The sequence below is a fragment of the Xiphophorus maculatus genome, chromosome 5, assembly GCF_002775205.1.
Source record: "Xiphophorus maculatus strain JP 163 A chromosome 5, X_maculatus-5.0-male, whole genome shotgun sequence".
In the NCBI taxonomy this organism is placed as follows: Eukaryota; Metazoa; Chordata; class Actinopteri; order Cyprinodontiformes; family Poeciliidae; genus Xiphophorus; species Xiphophorus maculatus.
The window spans coordinates 26,246,402-26,263,811 of NC_036447.1; the positions used below are offsets into that span (position 1 = coordinate 26,246,402).

The 17,410-nt window shown below is 40.1% G+C and overlaps 1 protein-coding gene across 1 annotated transcript in view; it reads left to right on the forward strand.

Moving 5' to 3' along the window:
• LOC102233016 (vasorin-like) overlaps positions 1 to 16,995 on the forward strand; it is a 30,552-nt gene extending 13,557 nt beyond the window's left edge. The window contains exon 2 of the mRNA XM_023334375.1: positions 11,560 to 16,995. Within this exon, the coding sequence (XP_023190143.1) occupies positions 11,580 to 13,688 (2,109 nt within the window). The 5' untranslated portion in view covers positions 11,560 to 11,579 and the 3' untranslated portion in view covers positions 13,689 to 16,995. The remainder of the gene's footprint in view (positions 1 to 11,559) is intronic.
• Positions 16,996 to 17,410: the final 415 nt, after the last annotated feature.

The window sequence follows — 17,410 nt, forward strand, 5'->3', positions numbered from 1 at the left end:
CCTTGATTAGCTAATATTAGCTAACACCTGCTGTAGTGATGACCTGTCACAGAGTGTGTATGTGGGTCGCCTTATTTTAGTGTTTACTGAACCCAACATTTACATGCTAAGGTTGTCAAAGTCAAGCTAGCGTAACTGAGCTACTTCCCACTTTCTCTACATTTTTATAGTGAAACCTTTTCCTGACCTGTGAAATGTGATCCGCTTGGACCTTGTTATCTAGTTGTTGTAATATTGACAATTCAAAGCCAAACACTGCGTCCCTTCTTCGGATTCTTTGCATCATTTTTCTTGACCACCGAAATTCCTCACTTGATGCATCCCGATGCTGCATGTGTGGCGCACAATAAGTCACGTGACGTCCAATCCAGTAACGCATATCAACTCTGTTCAGCCCAGTCAGCTTCTTCAACACAGAACGTCCTCCTTCATGCCAGTTTGTCTGCTCATGTTGGGACATGATGGGGACCGTTCCTGAACTCTTCACATAAAACGGGAAACATAACATTGTCTGAAACGTCTCGGTATGCCGCATCATAAAGAGTTCCATTCATTAAAAACGGAGGGGCCGAGCCCGACTGCTGACAAACATCTCAGCACCATAATCAACTCTGCAACAAAATTCACACCTAATCTAGACTGTTCTGGTACCAGATTAGCAGACAGAAAGGCAGAGAACTCGTCTCTACTGACCGTAAGTCCAGTGCACTTATTGCAATGGTTTTCCTCCCTTAATGGTCCGACGTTAGAATTCTCCAAGTCCCGAAGAGTGACCCATTCTTTCACTAATGTTTGTAAAAGTGCCCTGCATGCCTGGGTGCTGCATTCTTACTCCTGGAGACTTGGAGCGATTATCTGAATTTGGAGGGTTAAGGGAACAGTTTTGGTAGAGCAGAGTATGAAATAGATGCACCGTGCAATCTGTTGCAACTCGTGTGTCTTTCAACTGCAAGCATACATATATACACAGATTGATATACAGTATATATACTGTATATATACATATATATGTATACGTGTGTGTGTGTGTGACTCTACTGTTTGCATGGGTTTCAGCTGAACGTTACATTCCCAAGACAAGAAAAAAAGTGAGCAAGACAATGTTAACTTGACCTTTAACCTGAAGCATCTAAATCACTCACAGGGCAGCTTTTGTACTTTTTAGCAGAGTGTGGGAGTGTTTGTGAAAGATACTGTAAATGTATCAAGGTCACTTTAACATTACTTCAGAAATATAAAATTTCTTTTTTTTTTTTTTTACATAAGAAGAGCCATTCTAAGTTTATCAGTAGATAGAAAACTAAGTGCCAAACAGGGAGTGCCTGGCTTCTGTCATGATTAATGGTAGGTAGCAGAGATAAGCCTTCTGACGGGTGTGTGTGTGTTTTTAAGCTGTGGCGTCATCATCGATCTAAATTTAAGACGCGTATGCCTAAATGCATCTGCGATTGTGCAAGGGATTATTTTTTTTCTCTTGTCACCCATCTCTCATCAGATGACAGACTCTCCTCAGACTTCAATAGGCTCCATATTTTCCCTCTCTGGGAGAAACACAAAGGCTCCCCAGCAGAGTCGCCCTCCAAAACACACATTTCCCGTGTCTGCAGTCGCTTTTCAGAGCCGTGAATTACAGCGGCAGGGAACAGGCCCCGTCTTGTAAACGCAACAACGCATACGGGTCGGCACGGCGCTGCGAGCTTCAGCGTAAAGAGTTAAAAATCTGATTCTTTTTTTTTTTTTTTTTTCTTCTGTTGCTGTGAATAATGCAGCCTTTGTTTCTGGGTCATGAACCAGTCAAGGTCACTGGCTTTAACAGAACCAAACAAACACAACGCGGTTCAGTTTGCGCTAATTGATTCGCCTTCCAGCGGAGACAAGAAGGAGCATGTGTGTGAGTGTGTGTGTTTACTTTAAGGGATCTGTCAGGAGTCAGAGCAAATAGATAAGTGACAAAGTAAACAGCCGTCCCACACACACACACACACACACACACACACACACACACACACACACACACACACACACACGCACACACACATGACAAAACATCGCTCTGCAGGAGTATGGCTCTACTCTGAGCTATTCTCACTTGTATTTTTAGAAAGTAAACTCCTTTTTCAGTTGTAATCCAATTATGGTTATGTGCATATTTGTGTGTGTGTGGACCCTGTGTCTGTTCCTGCGAGGTCTCTCAGCGGTAAATCCATCCACACACTGGGTTAATGAGGTGTTCCAGCTGCAGGGGACGGTTGGTAAAGATCTCTGAGCTTGTTTGCATGCGTGTGGGGGTGTGCGTGTGTGTGTGCCTGCGCGCGTAGAAGATTAGGAGAGTGCAGCGGGCGCAGCATTCATTATGGTGTAAAGTCTCGTTTGAGCCAAACAAATTGAATCTGGAGACGTGTGATTTTGAATAACAGCTCTGACTGTTCCTGATTTTCCGGTGCAGGTCTGCCATGCGTGTAAATTTCCAGTGCAAATTACTCTGCAGATTTCAGCGGCGGACCCGTGACCTTGACGAGCCCCGCCTCTTTTGGCTGAGCCGTCAGTTAAGTTCTGAGTAAACTCCACAGACTTTCTGTCATCAGAAAGACAATACGCCTTGGTAACGTTTCCCACCTCCCAAAACCTAAATCTGCACACAAAAAGCAATAGAAACAATATAATCCAAGTGTTGCCACACTTTGCATTCCTATTCAGTTAGATGAAGTTTGCATTTCCATTACAAATCTGCTCAAGTCATTGTTCATATTCTAATGTCAAAAAACACAATTTCTATCTATCTATCTATCTATCTATCTATCTATCTATCTATCTATCTATCTATCTATCTATCTATCTATCTATCTATCTATCTATCTATCTATCTATCTATCTATCTATCTATCTATCTATCTATCTATCTATCTATCTATCTATCTATCTATCTATCTATCTATCTATCTACTGGTATCAGTATCTTGTATAGTAAAGTTAAATGTTGAGGCTTAAGTCTTAATTGAAATAAGCCGAGTTGTTTGAATGCATAGTTATTGTCCAAGTGTTAAAAGCATTGCAATGCCTGCCTAGACTTGTGCCATTCCAGAGGGAATGTTTCATATACCCTCGCTCATCCCCCCCCTCAGTCCAATCCATTCACTATCTTGCCAGAGGGCAGAATTTGGAAACTGAGACTGGGTCTAAACAAGCATGGAGGGGCCCCTGTTGGCCAAGCATCCCGCAGGTGATCGTCAGTGAGTGATCAGTCCTCACTGACGGAACCGACGGATAGACGGAGAGGCGTAACAGATGAATCCGCAGTGGTGACAACTGGATATATTGAATGTGAAGGAAACGGTAATGTGCAGCAGGACAGAAATGAAAGCAAGCAGGTTCGCTAAGTAGAACGGTCTTCAGATGAGATGCCTTTCCCAGATGGGAATAGTTTATAAAGAGAAGTGATGACAGGTCAGGAACTGACGGACCTAAAGAGGCCAGATGGGTCAACAACAGACCGCTGAGCAATGTCTCCATGTTACAGTTTTAAGAGTTTTTATTAAAGGGAGAGCAAAAACAAATACAGTGAAGAGGAAATACTGTATGTCTTGTGTTTCAACCACCAAATGTTGAACTTAAACATGAGATGAGTAAAACTCATGAAAATGATTTCTTCTAGTGTCTTTGGAAACGTGGGAATACTTGCCTGCATAAGAAATTCAAATTCAGTTCAAAATTCAAAACTTAGATCACTGATCCCAGAGGATCAATAAAAACAGTTATGGGAAAAAGCTTTTTCCGTTTTCATAGGTAAAAATAATATCTTACAGCAAAATAGAAAACATGGGAAAATCTTCCTACAAGTTGAACATTTTAAAAAAATATTCCTTAATACTATGTTGACATATTTTTCACGGGAAAATTACATTGTAACATGTTAATACAAGGTTCAGATGTGGGAAGTACATGTTAATGTAAAACATGAAAAAAACGTTGACACGCAGATCCATATGTGAAACGTTAAATAGACTGAATTTATACAGCATAGATATGCAGAGCAGTCGGCATCTTGAGGTGACGTGCCTTGCCCAGGGGGCACATCAACACATGACAGGAGGAAACTGGACTCAAACCTACTATTGTATCCACTCATGCTCGCTGCCCCAACGTTTAACATATATTGCGTATAACGGGTGGATTTGGGCCAGGTGTTTAGATTTTGAAAAGCAAAGGAAAACCTGTGGAGGGGCGGTGCAACGGGGATTGGACTTGCTGGGTCGGGCGAGGAACCCGTTGATAACTGCTTGCAGTCCTACTTCTTTTTAGTTATCACTTTTGGAGACGTGATCACATGGGAAACATGGAAATTCAACGCATTTAACTGTCACAGTTACTCCTCTTAACATGTAATTGCCAAATATTCTGCTGAAAATCTCACATGGCTCCTCTATTAACCCTTTAACAACGTTTTTACCAGCGTTGCACTGAGAAGTGGCTCCTACATTGAACTCAGCGGATGTTCAGTTACACCAGGTCTTTGCTAATTGCTGCTGGCTAGTCTGAAGGAGCTGAGTGGGGGAGTCAATGGGAAGGGCTGCTCTGTGAGGCAGAAGCTTGGAAACACCTTTGGCATGAGGCGTTTTGAACAGCTGAATGGTTGCCATGGGAGATTAAGAGACTTATCAAACTTGCATGAAAGAATCAAGGCAACACTCCAGTGTTTTTTTTTTTTGGTTTTTTTTTACGAGCGAATAATATTATAACATAATGTAAAGCTAAAAAAAAAAATCAATCAAAAACATTCTGAGCCCCTTTAAGATACAGACAGATTTAACAGAGGCTGTAAGAACAGGAATAGAGAGAGCTGGACATGTTTGACAGGGTTTTACCTTCTGCCAGCACACCTGTGTGCAGCCAACTGCAGGTGACATGCTTATATCCAGCTGCTGACAGACTGATGAAATGAGAAAACTCACACACGCACACCTGCAGTCGTCACAGAAAGCTCATTTTCAGAGGACAGAAACACCAACATGCAGCTGGTGTCGATCAGATTTGTCCCAAAAACGTTGCCGCATGAAGGATCTGTGATTCTCAAGGCGAAATTTAAGACAGAGTCAAACTGGCAATAGATGGCAGGCCTTAAATTTGCCCGAGGGGCTTTTACCTCTTCGCATGTAAGATGAGAAAATGAACAAGTCCTCACAAATAAAGCCACAGGAACACAAGCATTCCTCCCAACGCTCTGTATTTGTGAACCGCATTCACTTTATTAGCAGGGCGGTGAAAAGGTTTGGCTGCAAACACCAAGAGGTACACACTGCAGTGTGACAAGGCACAGCAGAGCATCTAAATGCATTTTCATCATAGCAGTAGCAGAAGCAAAGCAGTCAGACAAAAGGAATCCCCAGTGCGTGGCTGGAGCCACGGCCAAATGATGACAGATTAGTCGCCAATCCGGTTTGATGGTGGTTGGCATCAAACCTCTGGCTTCAACAGAACTGTATCTGTGAGTCATTGTCTAGAATCAGTGCCGTCTCTTACATTTCCGCCTGTTTAACTTGAATTCAGTTTCTCTGTCTTTGTTTTTCCCAACTCGCCTGTTGTAGCGTAGAAGCGTGTGGGCGTTAGAGTGACTGAGGCCTACAGTAAAAAGCCTGGAGGAAGCACAATAGAAACTCAGATTAGATCAGGATTAATCAGGCGAAGGAACAACTATACCAGGATTACTTTCAAATAATAAGAAATAAAAGAGTCTCACACAACATGTCATTAATTTGTGCCACAAGGGACACGTCAGAGTCTGTGTACCGATACACAGCGATAGATAGTTAATTCCTGACATATGAAGATCAACATGTTGTTTTTCACTTGCCTTTTCTTGCTTTACTTTCCCATTTTGATTTGTGTTATTTGTGATTGATTTGACATAATTCTGAAGAAAGAGATTTTTACACTGTCTGCAGATATGAGCAAACTTATGCTGCTGTTATTTTCTTGTAACTTTCCAACTTGCATACCGCATTTTCCAGACTGGGAGTCACAGCTTTATTCATAGGTTGACTCGTCCTGCGAGTTATAGTGCAGCGTCGTGACAGCGTGTTTTATTTTTGCTCAATCCCTGAATTTACTGCAGGCGTCGCTGCTCTGCTGCGCACTTCACCAGGTACTGTAGAACAATCTGAAGAGCAATGATGAGAGCATCAGAACACCGACAGAGTGGAGCCGTTCTGGTTCCACCCTGATTTAGAGCACATACATTAATACTTCCAGCAGATTTTCAAGATAAAGCTGATAGTTTTTGAGAGTTTGTTAAAAATAAGCTAACTGAACACAACCTGTCACCAACATGGTCAAAATTGTAAATAATTGCGTTTTATACTCCGGAGCAACTTATAGACTGGAAAATATGGTATGTTCTGATGGTTTTCCCAATTCAACCAAGTGTAATGGGCCTCTGAGTTTACAACACAGGGAAAAAGGAAGCTATGAATTACTAGCTTAATAAGAGTGACAGGTGGGGCTCCTTTAAGTTCTACACCATAACATCTCATGTCTTTCTTGACCATTTCCAAAAAGCTCAATATCTTGCTAGGGACCAGCAGTTTACAGAAACGGGTGGGGGGAGGGGCAACACTTTAGTGTTCCTCCTGCATTTTTACCGGTATCCAAATGTAAACGCATAAAGTTTCAGTGACACCATCCGAAAGTAAACTCTGATAGACGAGACACCAACAACCGCTCTTTGCTAGACACCAAAGTCTCTGTAAAAGAATACATCAACAACACCTCTAAATGTCTGAGCTGTATTACATCATCCCACTTGTAAACAAGCACTTCAAAGACCTGGTGTTTTAACAAGTTATCTACCACAAGACAGGTATTATCTAAATGGCTCTGTCTACTCATCTACTCAGATGGAAATGCTGGTCAGACGATTAGCACATAATCCACAGATTAGCTTGTATCATGTATGAACTAATCCCTGCCAACTGTCAAGCTTCATGGTGAAATTTGATTTTCTTTTTCTTACAGCAACAGGAGGGGGAGGGGAAGCGCAGCGATACTCCATACTTCACAATATTCCAATATTTAAATGATAAATTAATATTTATGGCTCTGTTTTAGCTATACGCTTACAATATGAGAATTGTAAGATAATTGTGGGTTCAGTATGCGTGGCGCACACATATGTCTGTGCGCCTATTTGCAAACATTCCTGTGCAACAGCACACGTATCCTGGTCGCACTTTAACTCCTCACACACCACTGACACACCAAGAGTTTTAGGAAGATTGGAAGTTGTGAAACAGATTTGACTGGTAAGCTTTTCAGGCATGAGGTAACAGGATATTTCACTTTGGGAATTTGGTGCCAATAACTCAAGTCCCCGTTTCATTCCGAAAGAAAATGAAGTAACCTCCCAGTAAACTCTCTTAACACAATTTATGATCCCAGCTTTGCTTCTTTGTCTCCGGCTCTCAGTTCTTCACCTTTTGCCTTCCTTCACTGGTGAAGCCTTTATTGTCTGATTTGAAGATTTCCTCTAGTGATTTAAAGATGCTGTAAAGTCACGTTACTCACCTAGTCGCTTGATGTGACTTTCATAATCTTCGTAATGCTAGCTGGCCTAAAGCCCTGTTCTTGGCAGGATAACTGCCGTTAGCTGTCCTGTAGCAAATCACACACAGCGCAGTGGGAGTCTTCATTATAGGGGCAGTATTATGTAAAATAAACTTTTTTTTTTTTTAGCTTGACATCATGTTATAATTTTGTTCTCTAATCAAAAACATACTTTGATTCTTTCATGCATGATTGAGAAATCCCTTAATCTCCCATGGCAACCAATCAGCTGTGCGAAACGGCTGGGTGGACCTAGCTCCACCTTCGAGGTGAAGCTCCTCCCCAGAGTCACAGTTTCCAATCTACTGAGCTTCTGCCTCACAGAGCAACCTTCCCTTGTCAGCTCCTTCAGACTAGCCAGCAGAAATTAGCAAACAGCTGGTGCATCTGCCAAACTCATTATACAAGCTACTTCTTAGTCTAACGCTGGTGAATGGAAACCCTCCATTAAAGGGTTAATGGAGGAGCCATGTTGTGATGACTTCCTGAAGGCGGAGTTTCAGGAAGAGCAAGATTCTCTTAAAGAGACAGAAGCCCACTAACAAGGTGTTAAATTACCAAGTCAAATTTCATTTAAGTCCTATTTGACATGCACAGCATTTTTAGAACAACTGAAGTTAAAATAGTTACTTTATTGTGCTTCAAAAAGGGCACTATGTGCCTGGAAAACACATAATACTGCTCCTTTGCAGAAAGATAGTAGAGAAACACAGATGGAGACTTCATTCTCTGTTCTCCCACTGTCTCTGTCTTATCACAAGGGGAGGATGAAGGTTTATGTGGGTCTCTCATTCTGTCTCACAGTGACCGATTGCTGCAGTGAACTGTGGGTAACAGAATCCAGCTGTGTAGTGGACTGAGTTTATGCATGCGCTTGTGGAAACATATGCAGTAATATGTGTGTGAGGGATATGGGTTGAAAGACCCCAAATCCCCTGCTGCTGAAGCAAGGGACGTGTCCAAACAGCACCTTGAGATGTATGTTTGTACCATGTGGTTTTGTGCATCTTTTCGTTGACTTGCAGGCTTTAGAAGTTCATTGGTCTCCTTATTGTTGTTAAGAAGATAACAACTTTTATGTTGCAAATGAAAAGTGTATTATTTATACTGCTGTGATCTCTTTGTGAATTTGAAATTTGTCACAATAAATTTGGGATCGTTGGAACAAAAAAAAGATTTAATTTGCAAGTTTATGGTATTTACGTATTTCTGTAATTCTGTTTGTGTGGTGTAAAGAGCACCATGGATAACTGATCCATCATCAAGAACATACCCAGGTTGTTGTGTTGATTCTTTCATGCATTTTTGAGAAATCCTTCAATCGCTAGTTGCCGTTTAGTGGCTTGCTCACAAAGCGCCACCTGTTTCCATAAAGCTCTTCCTTGGAGCTGCAATCTGAAAGCCCAGCTTCCGCCTTACAGAGCAGCCCTCACCTTCCTCAGGCAGCTCCTCCAGACTAGCAACAGCAGCAATAAGCAAACACTTGGTGAAACTAGGAGAACAGTTGAAAATGACTTCATGGAGAATGTTGCTGCGATGACATGCTGAAGGCAACGTGTCGGCAAGAGCCGGAGCTTCTTAAAGAGGCAGAGGCCGAATTTCAAGGCGTTAAATCGCAAAGTCAAATTTCTTTGAAGTTATATTTGTGTTATTAAATGACATGGCGTTCCTAGAAAATACATGATATTTTCCACTTAAGCATCTGTTGTCATAAATTTTCAAATACTTACACAGTGTAAACGTCTTGAAATAATTGGTTTGTCAAAACTCTTGTTATTAATCCCTCTCTAATACTGTCAAACAAACGACAACAAAAAAACTCAGAGTTTGTAGTGACCCTACTCAAGTCCTGGAGACAAAATGCTCTGGCTGTCATTCTTAAAATGGACCTAAAACCATGTTATTAACGTCACATCATTTTCCATGACGCTAATTCTATACATTTCTTTACATTTACACTTTTTGGCTCGGCAGTGTAGCTGGGTTTTGGTTCACACTTGTCCATGTGAAGGTCAGCATCAAGTGCAAAGTTGAAATAACTAGTCAGTCAGAGAAGGTCAGCCAAAGTTTGTGTTGCCATCTTGACGTCTCGTGGGCACATTCAAAACCGCATACACACCGTCCTGAAACTGGCAACTCACATCGTGTTCAAAGAATGATGGATGTGTCGTTTTTACTTAAAACAAACGAAAAGCTTCTTATTGAGTCCTCAAGTGAAATTTACTTTCTTTGTAGATGAAAAGCTGCATGTCTAATTACTTTGTCTGGTTTAAAATAGGGTCATAGGTCAATAAGTAAAACTACAATAAGTAAAGGAACAAATAAAAAAATATTTTTTTTAATATTCCACTAAGTCTCATAAGATAACATGCTGTCCCAGTTTCTCCTCTTGCTCTTCCTGTTTTGATACTAACACATAATTATATTTCCTCTCTTTTCCTGTCATCAAATTACTCGGTGTGTGCCAGTAGTACTCTGGGATCCTGAAATGACTGGCTCTAATGTTCCATAAACAGTAAGTGACCGCACATAGTGAAAGTCTAGTAATCTAAATGTATTTTCATCCCAGCAGAGAGCTCTCATTTGGTCTGAAACCAAAGAGCTGCTACTTTGATTCAGTAAGTGAAAGTAACGGCATGCTGTGGTGGTCAAGAAAGTACAAACGCTTTGCTTTTCTGGTTTTACGTCTAAATTATGGCATTTTAGACAGAACTATCAAGCGATCAATTGATCAGTTTTTATTTATTAAGCGTTTTTCAGAAACTGCGAGAAAAACACCAGGATAAACACAGAAGGTGCAGTAAAACCATTGGCAAAAAAAATGAATGGATTAAAAATAGGATCAAAACAGAAAAGCTGAAAAATATGAGTTGACATCCAATGGTTTGAAGTACTGACGAAATAATTGCATTACCTAAGGCAGTGGTTCTCAAATGGGGGTACGCGTACCCCTGGGGGTACGTGGAGGTACTGAAGGGGGTACGTGAAGCTTTTCAAAATATCTTTAAAAAATCAGCAGGCTCCTCATAATAAGTCTTGGGAAAAATTCGTTTGTAAAAAGTTTGATAAAATATAAATGTGTGTTCATGCACTGAATTATTATTTATGTATATATTTAATTTTGTACCATTACAGAGACCAATATAAATTAGCAGCGTTTTGCATATTTCAGTTTTGACTGGTTTTATACCTTCCTGGTGGTCACCGTCTTCTGTTTTTCTTTTTTGTTTAACCATGCCATGTTTGCAATATGGATGTATTTGTCAGGTTCACTGATATAAGTTGTTTGGCTTTAATAAATCAGACAGTGATTTTACAGCACTGTACCTCTTTTTTATTCCAAAAATATTTTGCCCGTGTCAGGGGGTACTTGACTAAAAATATATTTTTAAGGGGGTACATCAATGAAAAAAGTTTGAGAACCACTGACCTAAGGCATAGGTACTGCTATGTCCAACATTTACAGAAATAGGAAAATAAGGGCAAGAAATAAAATAATTTAAAAATCAATATGCAGACAATAGTTGTGTGACACAGTTGGTGGAGCCAGTTTAATTTATACAGAGGGCATAGTGCTTGATGAAGTTGACTTGGGTTTTGGCTTGGGGACAAACTAAAAGTACAAACATCTCCTAAATATAATAACTTTTACAAGACCATATAAGCTGCATCACACACTTGCAATTTCTTAAGTCAGACAGCTTCACCAGAAAATTATTGTACATTTGTTGGCAGAATATTTCCTGCCAACAAATTTGGATCAAATTTATCCAACAATTAGCTTAGTACGTTTCCAACAATGAGTAGAAGTCTGCATTTCAATTGTTGGGTCTACGGCTGTACCTAAAGTTAAAAATGTGGACAGGAAAGCATTCACACATAATTTCAAAATGTCTTTTAAATATGACCTGCTCAACCAGCAAATCAAAATTAACCTTTTTCTTTCTGTTTTATGTTTTTCAGAGCGTTGGGCTGCCGTCATCATGTTCCTCTACATCGTATGCTTCCTACTGGCCTCTGAAGTGGTGTTCTCCACTGATTGCCCAGAATCCTGTTCCTGCATCTCCCCAAACTCAGTGTTTTGCATTTACAGGCGGTCCAGCACTGTACCCCGTGTCCCCATCTCCACCCAGCATCTATACGTCTTTCAGAACGATATTGAAACCTTGGCCCAAGATGACTTCAAAGACATTGTCGAGTTGCTGTCACTGGACCTGAGCCAGAATAAGTTAGCGGAAATTCCTGACATGGCTTTTAAGTCGCTGTCTAAATTGAAGAACTTAGACCTTTCTGCTAACCATATAACTCACATTTCCAAAGACAGCTTCTCAGGGTTGGGCCAGTTAGAGAGGCTGTATCTCCATGGAAACCTCATTCAGAGCATTCATTGGGAAGCTTTTGAAGGTTTAGAGATGCTGTTGGAGTTGAAGCTGCAAGGAAACAGGCTCACCTCCCTGCCTTTTCTCAATTTCCCCAGGCTACTTCTTTTAGACCTCAGTGACAATAAACTCCCATCTTTGGAACGTTCACATCTTCATACTCCCCATCTAGAAGCCCTAAAATTGTCCTCATTAGGGCTACCGTCATTGGATGAAAATCTTGTAGCCTCCCTGAAAAACCTTCATGAACTTGACTTGTCAATGAATCAGTTAAAGGAAGTCCCTCAAGCCCTGAAGCAGGAATCCCTCAAGGGGCTTACGAAACTAAGCCTAGCTGCTAACCCACTTTTTGAGCTGAGGGTGAGTGACTTTCAGCAACTGGTTGCACTTCAAGAATTGGATCTAAGCGGAGTTAATCTCCAGGGATTTCCTGAAGGTTTTTTTGAAAGCTTCTCAAAGTTGACACAACTGACCGTAGCTGAGAACCCCTTCAACTGTCTCTGTCCACTAGCCTGGTTCCCTGTCTGGCTAAAAGAGAAGGAAGTCAATTTGAAGCGACCAGAGGAAACCAGATGCCATTTTCCTCTCGTTAATGCTGGGAAGACACTTTCGGCATTAGAGCACAACGACTTTGGATGTCCACTAACCACAACAGAATCTGTTGGCTCCCCTGTAGAAAACACCCCAGTTCCCCAAATCCCTACCACCTCTCCAGAAACCACCCATACTAATGCTATCCCTCCCCCTCTACCACCTAGTGATGAAACTTTTTCCTACATAACAGACAACCCATCCTTCGGATCAGATCCTCCAGTGTCTCCTAGCTCTACTGTTGTGGAAAACGAGTTACATTTCTGCCCACAAAACATCTGCTTGAATGGAGGGACTTGCTATTTTGACCCGAATGGCCTACTCAAATGTTTGTGCTCTTCGGGATCATCTGGCGACTACTGTGAAATTCCCGAGGTCCCGCAGAAATCTGAAACAGAGGTCTCTCTGGTGACTTCAGCAATGCCAGATAAACTAGATGCGATCAGCTCACGGGAGGTGACATCCACATCAATACTCCTTGACCTGCACCGCTTCATCGGGACACGGCCTAACATTCGTGGCATCAGGCTAACCTATCGTAACCTCTCTGGCCCTGACCGTCGCCCTCAAATGCTGAGTTTGCCAACATACTACCCTGTATACACTTTACGAGGTTTGAACCCAAACTGTACCTACTTGGTCTGTGTCAGTCCTCTTGGAGAAAAGATCATTTATAAAGGCAACAGCTCTGTAGAACTGGGTCCCTGTACAGAGGCTCGCACTAGTCCTACTGTCTTTGTAGAACATTTGATAGATCTAGACACCCCTATGACAAAGAATCTCATTGCAGCGCTGGCGGTCCTAGCATTAGTCCTGGTGTTGGTTTTGGTGGCTGGTACAATCATCTGTGTACAGAAGAAAAGGCAGGCAAATTCAGAAATGGAGCTAGAGCTGGGCTCAGCAGATCCTGAGGCAATAGACTTGGAGGGTAAAAAGGTTCATCTAGAGAACGGAGTCAATGGTACACTACCTCTCAAACAGCCCGAGGCAGATCGCTGCCAGACCCCACAACTCCCTCCATTACTGCAACAAAATGGAAGTTTGGACTATGAAGCACCCTTGATGCAAGGACACTGTCCATCAAATAACAATCAAGCAACACTGAAGCCGTCTTATTTCTAACGCTGAGCAGAGTCTAAGCAGAGTTTCCATTGGGACTTTCTGAACCTGCTATATCTCTCTTAGTTTTTTTCATACCCATATCAGATGTCCACTATTGGAGATAGGGCACTTTCTGTCCTTTGTTGTGCATATGATGAAATAACATACCAGATTATATATTTAAGAGACTCAAAACAATGGGATTTCAGATCACAGCATATTCCAAATGTGCTTAACCACTATGGGACAATGAAGAAGACGCGATTGAAATTCAGTGAATGGAGGATGGCAGTGGAACATCTAATCCAATCAATAAATCAAGTGCAATCAATTAGAAGGGTCTTTTTAGTGGACAGTGCCAGCTAGCAGTGACCTACTATAACTCTACTTTTTTTTCTTTGCTTAAAAGAAAGAGAAAGACTTTAATCTTGTTGCTGGATATGGGAATACTGAAACTGAAAAAGTGCCTTGAACTGGAGAAGTGCCAGAGGTTTAAAGACATGAAGACTTTTGAATCATACATTTTAATGTCAATGGACTTTCAAGTACCTGCAAGGGATTGAAAAAAGAAGTTGCACTGAAAACTGCATTTGTTTCTTTTGTGATGACTGCTACAAAGCGAAGATTTGGAGAAGCAACAACAAAGTTATGTTCGGAAACTTTGCAAATTATTACAGACTATAACCGCTGTTCAAAGTCTGGATTCAAGCGTCAACATTGTCTAATGTAAGGACAAAACAAACCTCGCCAACACAGATTTGGGATTCTGCAGTTTCTCCAGAACCACCACAGTTTCCTACATGGCAGAGCCTTTGGCTTCTCTGGAATTAAATTTACTGTGAAAGATTAAGTAAAATGGACTTTATTTGTATTATTCTGTGCCGTTACAGAGAGGCTGTTTTACCAGTTGGTTTTCTGCATTTTTTGTAAATTTTACTGCGTTTTTTTGTAAATAGTCATTTAGTATTAATATTGTTGAGAGATGAAGCAATAGTTGTTTCTGCTCAAAGGGCATAATGTCATTATGTCTCATCATGTCAACTTTTCCTCTTTATTTTTGTTCAGCTCAAGACACCTTCACTATATTCTATGTCCAGAATCAAGAAAATTGGTTCTTGAAAAACAAAGAACGGAAATATGATCACGTTAAGTTTGAAACAGAAAACTTGGACTACAGAGCATAATGCAATGTACACCCAGGACATGAGCGATGCTATCAAAATGTCCCGGCTCAAATGAAAGTTTATCAAAAACCTTTGTAAGGTAATTTGTCCAGTGAAGGGGAAGAAATCAGGAGAAATGTGGTAACTTAAAAACTTCACATAGAGTGAATGTGAGTTTTTATAAATGGTGGGTCAAGTTATTGTAGGGGAGTTACTCTAGTGACTCCCTAGTCCACCTGATGTTGCGTTTTCAGCAAACCCCAGCGAAGTAGGGTCTTAAAAAATGGGCTGTTAAAGCATAACCATTACAAGTGGAAAACCTTCATCACCATGTAGAGCCGAGCTGAGCCACGCTGAGTAGGCATTGGTGAAAAGAGGCCATTATCCATAATATTCTTTTTGACCATAAAATGTAATTTTACACTAATACAAGACGTGGTGGGTGGAAACAAAGGTAAAACGTTGGTATAAAATCTAGTTGTAGTAAAACTCACTCCTTCATTTGGCTCAGACATGGAGAAAGATGAGTAGCATCAGAAGCTAATTACTGCGGCAAAACAGCAGAAGGACCATTTACAAAGACCAGTAATGGGTTGAATGCTTTAGATGGTTTGTAGCAGCAGGGTACAACAAACGTAAAAATAAAAAAAAAACTGTTGTAAAATGACACATTCTCCAACCTGATAAACTTTCATGGCATTAACTGTGTCGTGTCTTTCTCCCTCTTTCCAAATCCAAAATTTTAGTCCAGATTGTTTTATAATCCAAAAGAGAAACTGTTTGAGTGTGGGGTGGAACAGACCTGTTGTCGTCTAAACCTGTCGTAGTTCACCCATACTTTCAGCATAGATTAACTTTATAGTTCTTATCAGGAGTATATCGTTTTTCCAAGTTAATTAGGCACTAAACAGATGGGAATATTTCAATATTTAATGGGAATATGTAAATTGACATAGTCTCATTAAACAAATCTTGTTCTTGTAAAGTAACTGTCCTCCTGTGTACACCAGTACTGCACCAGGTGGTCACTTCTTGTTTTAAGAGAGACAATAGCTTTATGTGTCAAGAAGTAACGCTAAAATCACTCATCCACTGGAAAAGCAATGAATTGTGTTCATATTTTCAATCATTAAAATACAGTTTGATTTTGGGGTGTCTTTTGCTCAGAAATCTGACATTTGCCCTACAAAAAAAGATGTATCGTCATGGTTATTTTTACTGCTTGTCATTTTTGTTAACATCACTTAAAAGTTTCCTAAGTTACAGTTTGCGTAAAGATAAATACCAGTCTAATTCTCACGAGACCTTATCAAAGCACACCGGTAGCAATAAAACACAAACTTAAAAATGCACACAAGTTTGCATTTTTAATCCAAATTTAACATCGAAATAGAATTGCAATTAATGCTATTAATATTTCTCTATTGAAGATGTACAACATGTTCAGCTCAAAATAATGTTTGTGTTTGTTCTCCATAACGGAGTAACAACAATAACAACCCCGACACAGCAAGAGTGGGCTTCTGTGACGTGCAGCGAGACTGTGACACACTTTGGGGGTTTCCGTCATACTTATTTATTTAATTTTCATGGCGGGGAAAAAAATTAATGAGAGCAATTATGTGTTTTTAAAGCGATGTCATTGTGAAAACGTTAAAGAGTCGCGTTGTGATTTTGTACACATCTCAAAAGGTTTTTTATTTTGCCCCATGCCACACTGTATAAACTGGATAAACTGAAACATCAACTTCATTGGAGTTAAATTTGTCAAAAACCCTCATTACTTTTTAAAAGTTTTGTCTATTTGTTCATTTTTCTGTATCTTTATATATATATATATATATATATATATATATATACAGTATATATAAACCAAGACCATCCATCACCAGTTTTGTCTTCCCGTTTTCTTTTAAACAGTTTTACAAAATTTGTAACTAGAAGATTCTCCATTTTTCTTTGGCCAGTGAAAATAGCAGGTTCTGTTTGTAATACTTTTTTTTTTACACATGCTTTTTAACAGTACCTTCCCAGTTTGTTTAGGGAAAATTGTCTTTTCTTATCGTTGTCTTCTTTGTTTGTTTGTTAGTTTCACTTGTAGCATTTCTGTATATATTTTACCAATGCTGAGAACAGAACAGTATTAAAATGACTTATTATTGTTATCATCTGTGTTGTTTGGTCACTGATGCATTTTTACTCATGCGTTTAATGACTTAGTGGTGGATTTAAGAGTTTACATGAGATTGTTGTTTGGTTTGTGGTTAGAGCACAAATCGAGCATACACTTCCACAATCAAATATTAGTCCCTTTTCATTGTAAACTATAATTTTTTATCAGTCTTGATTGATTATAATTTTATAATTAATTCTTTTTTTTCAGTAATAATCATCAAAAGCTATTTCAGTAAATGACGACTGATGAATATATACCCGCATTGAACATTTTTCTCTGGATAACTTAAGAATATTGAATATGACTAGTTAGTACAGTGAATAACAAATTAAGACAGTAGCATTAGAGCTGTTTGCACACAGAGTTCACTATATTACAACACATGTCCCTGTAAGCAAACCAGT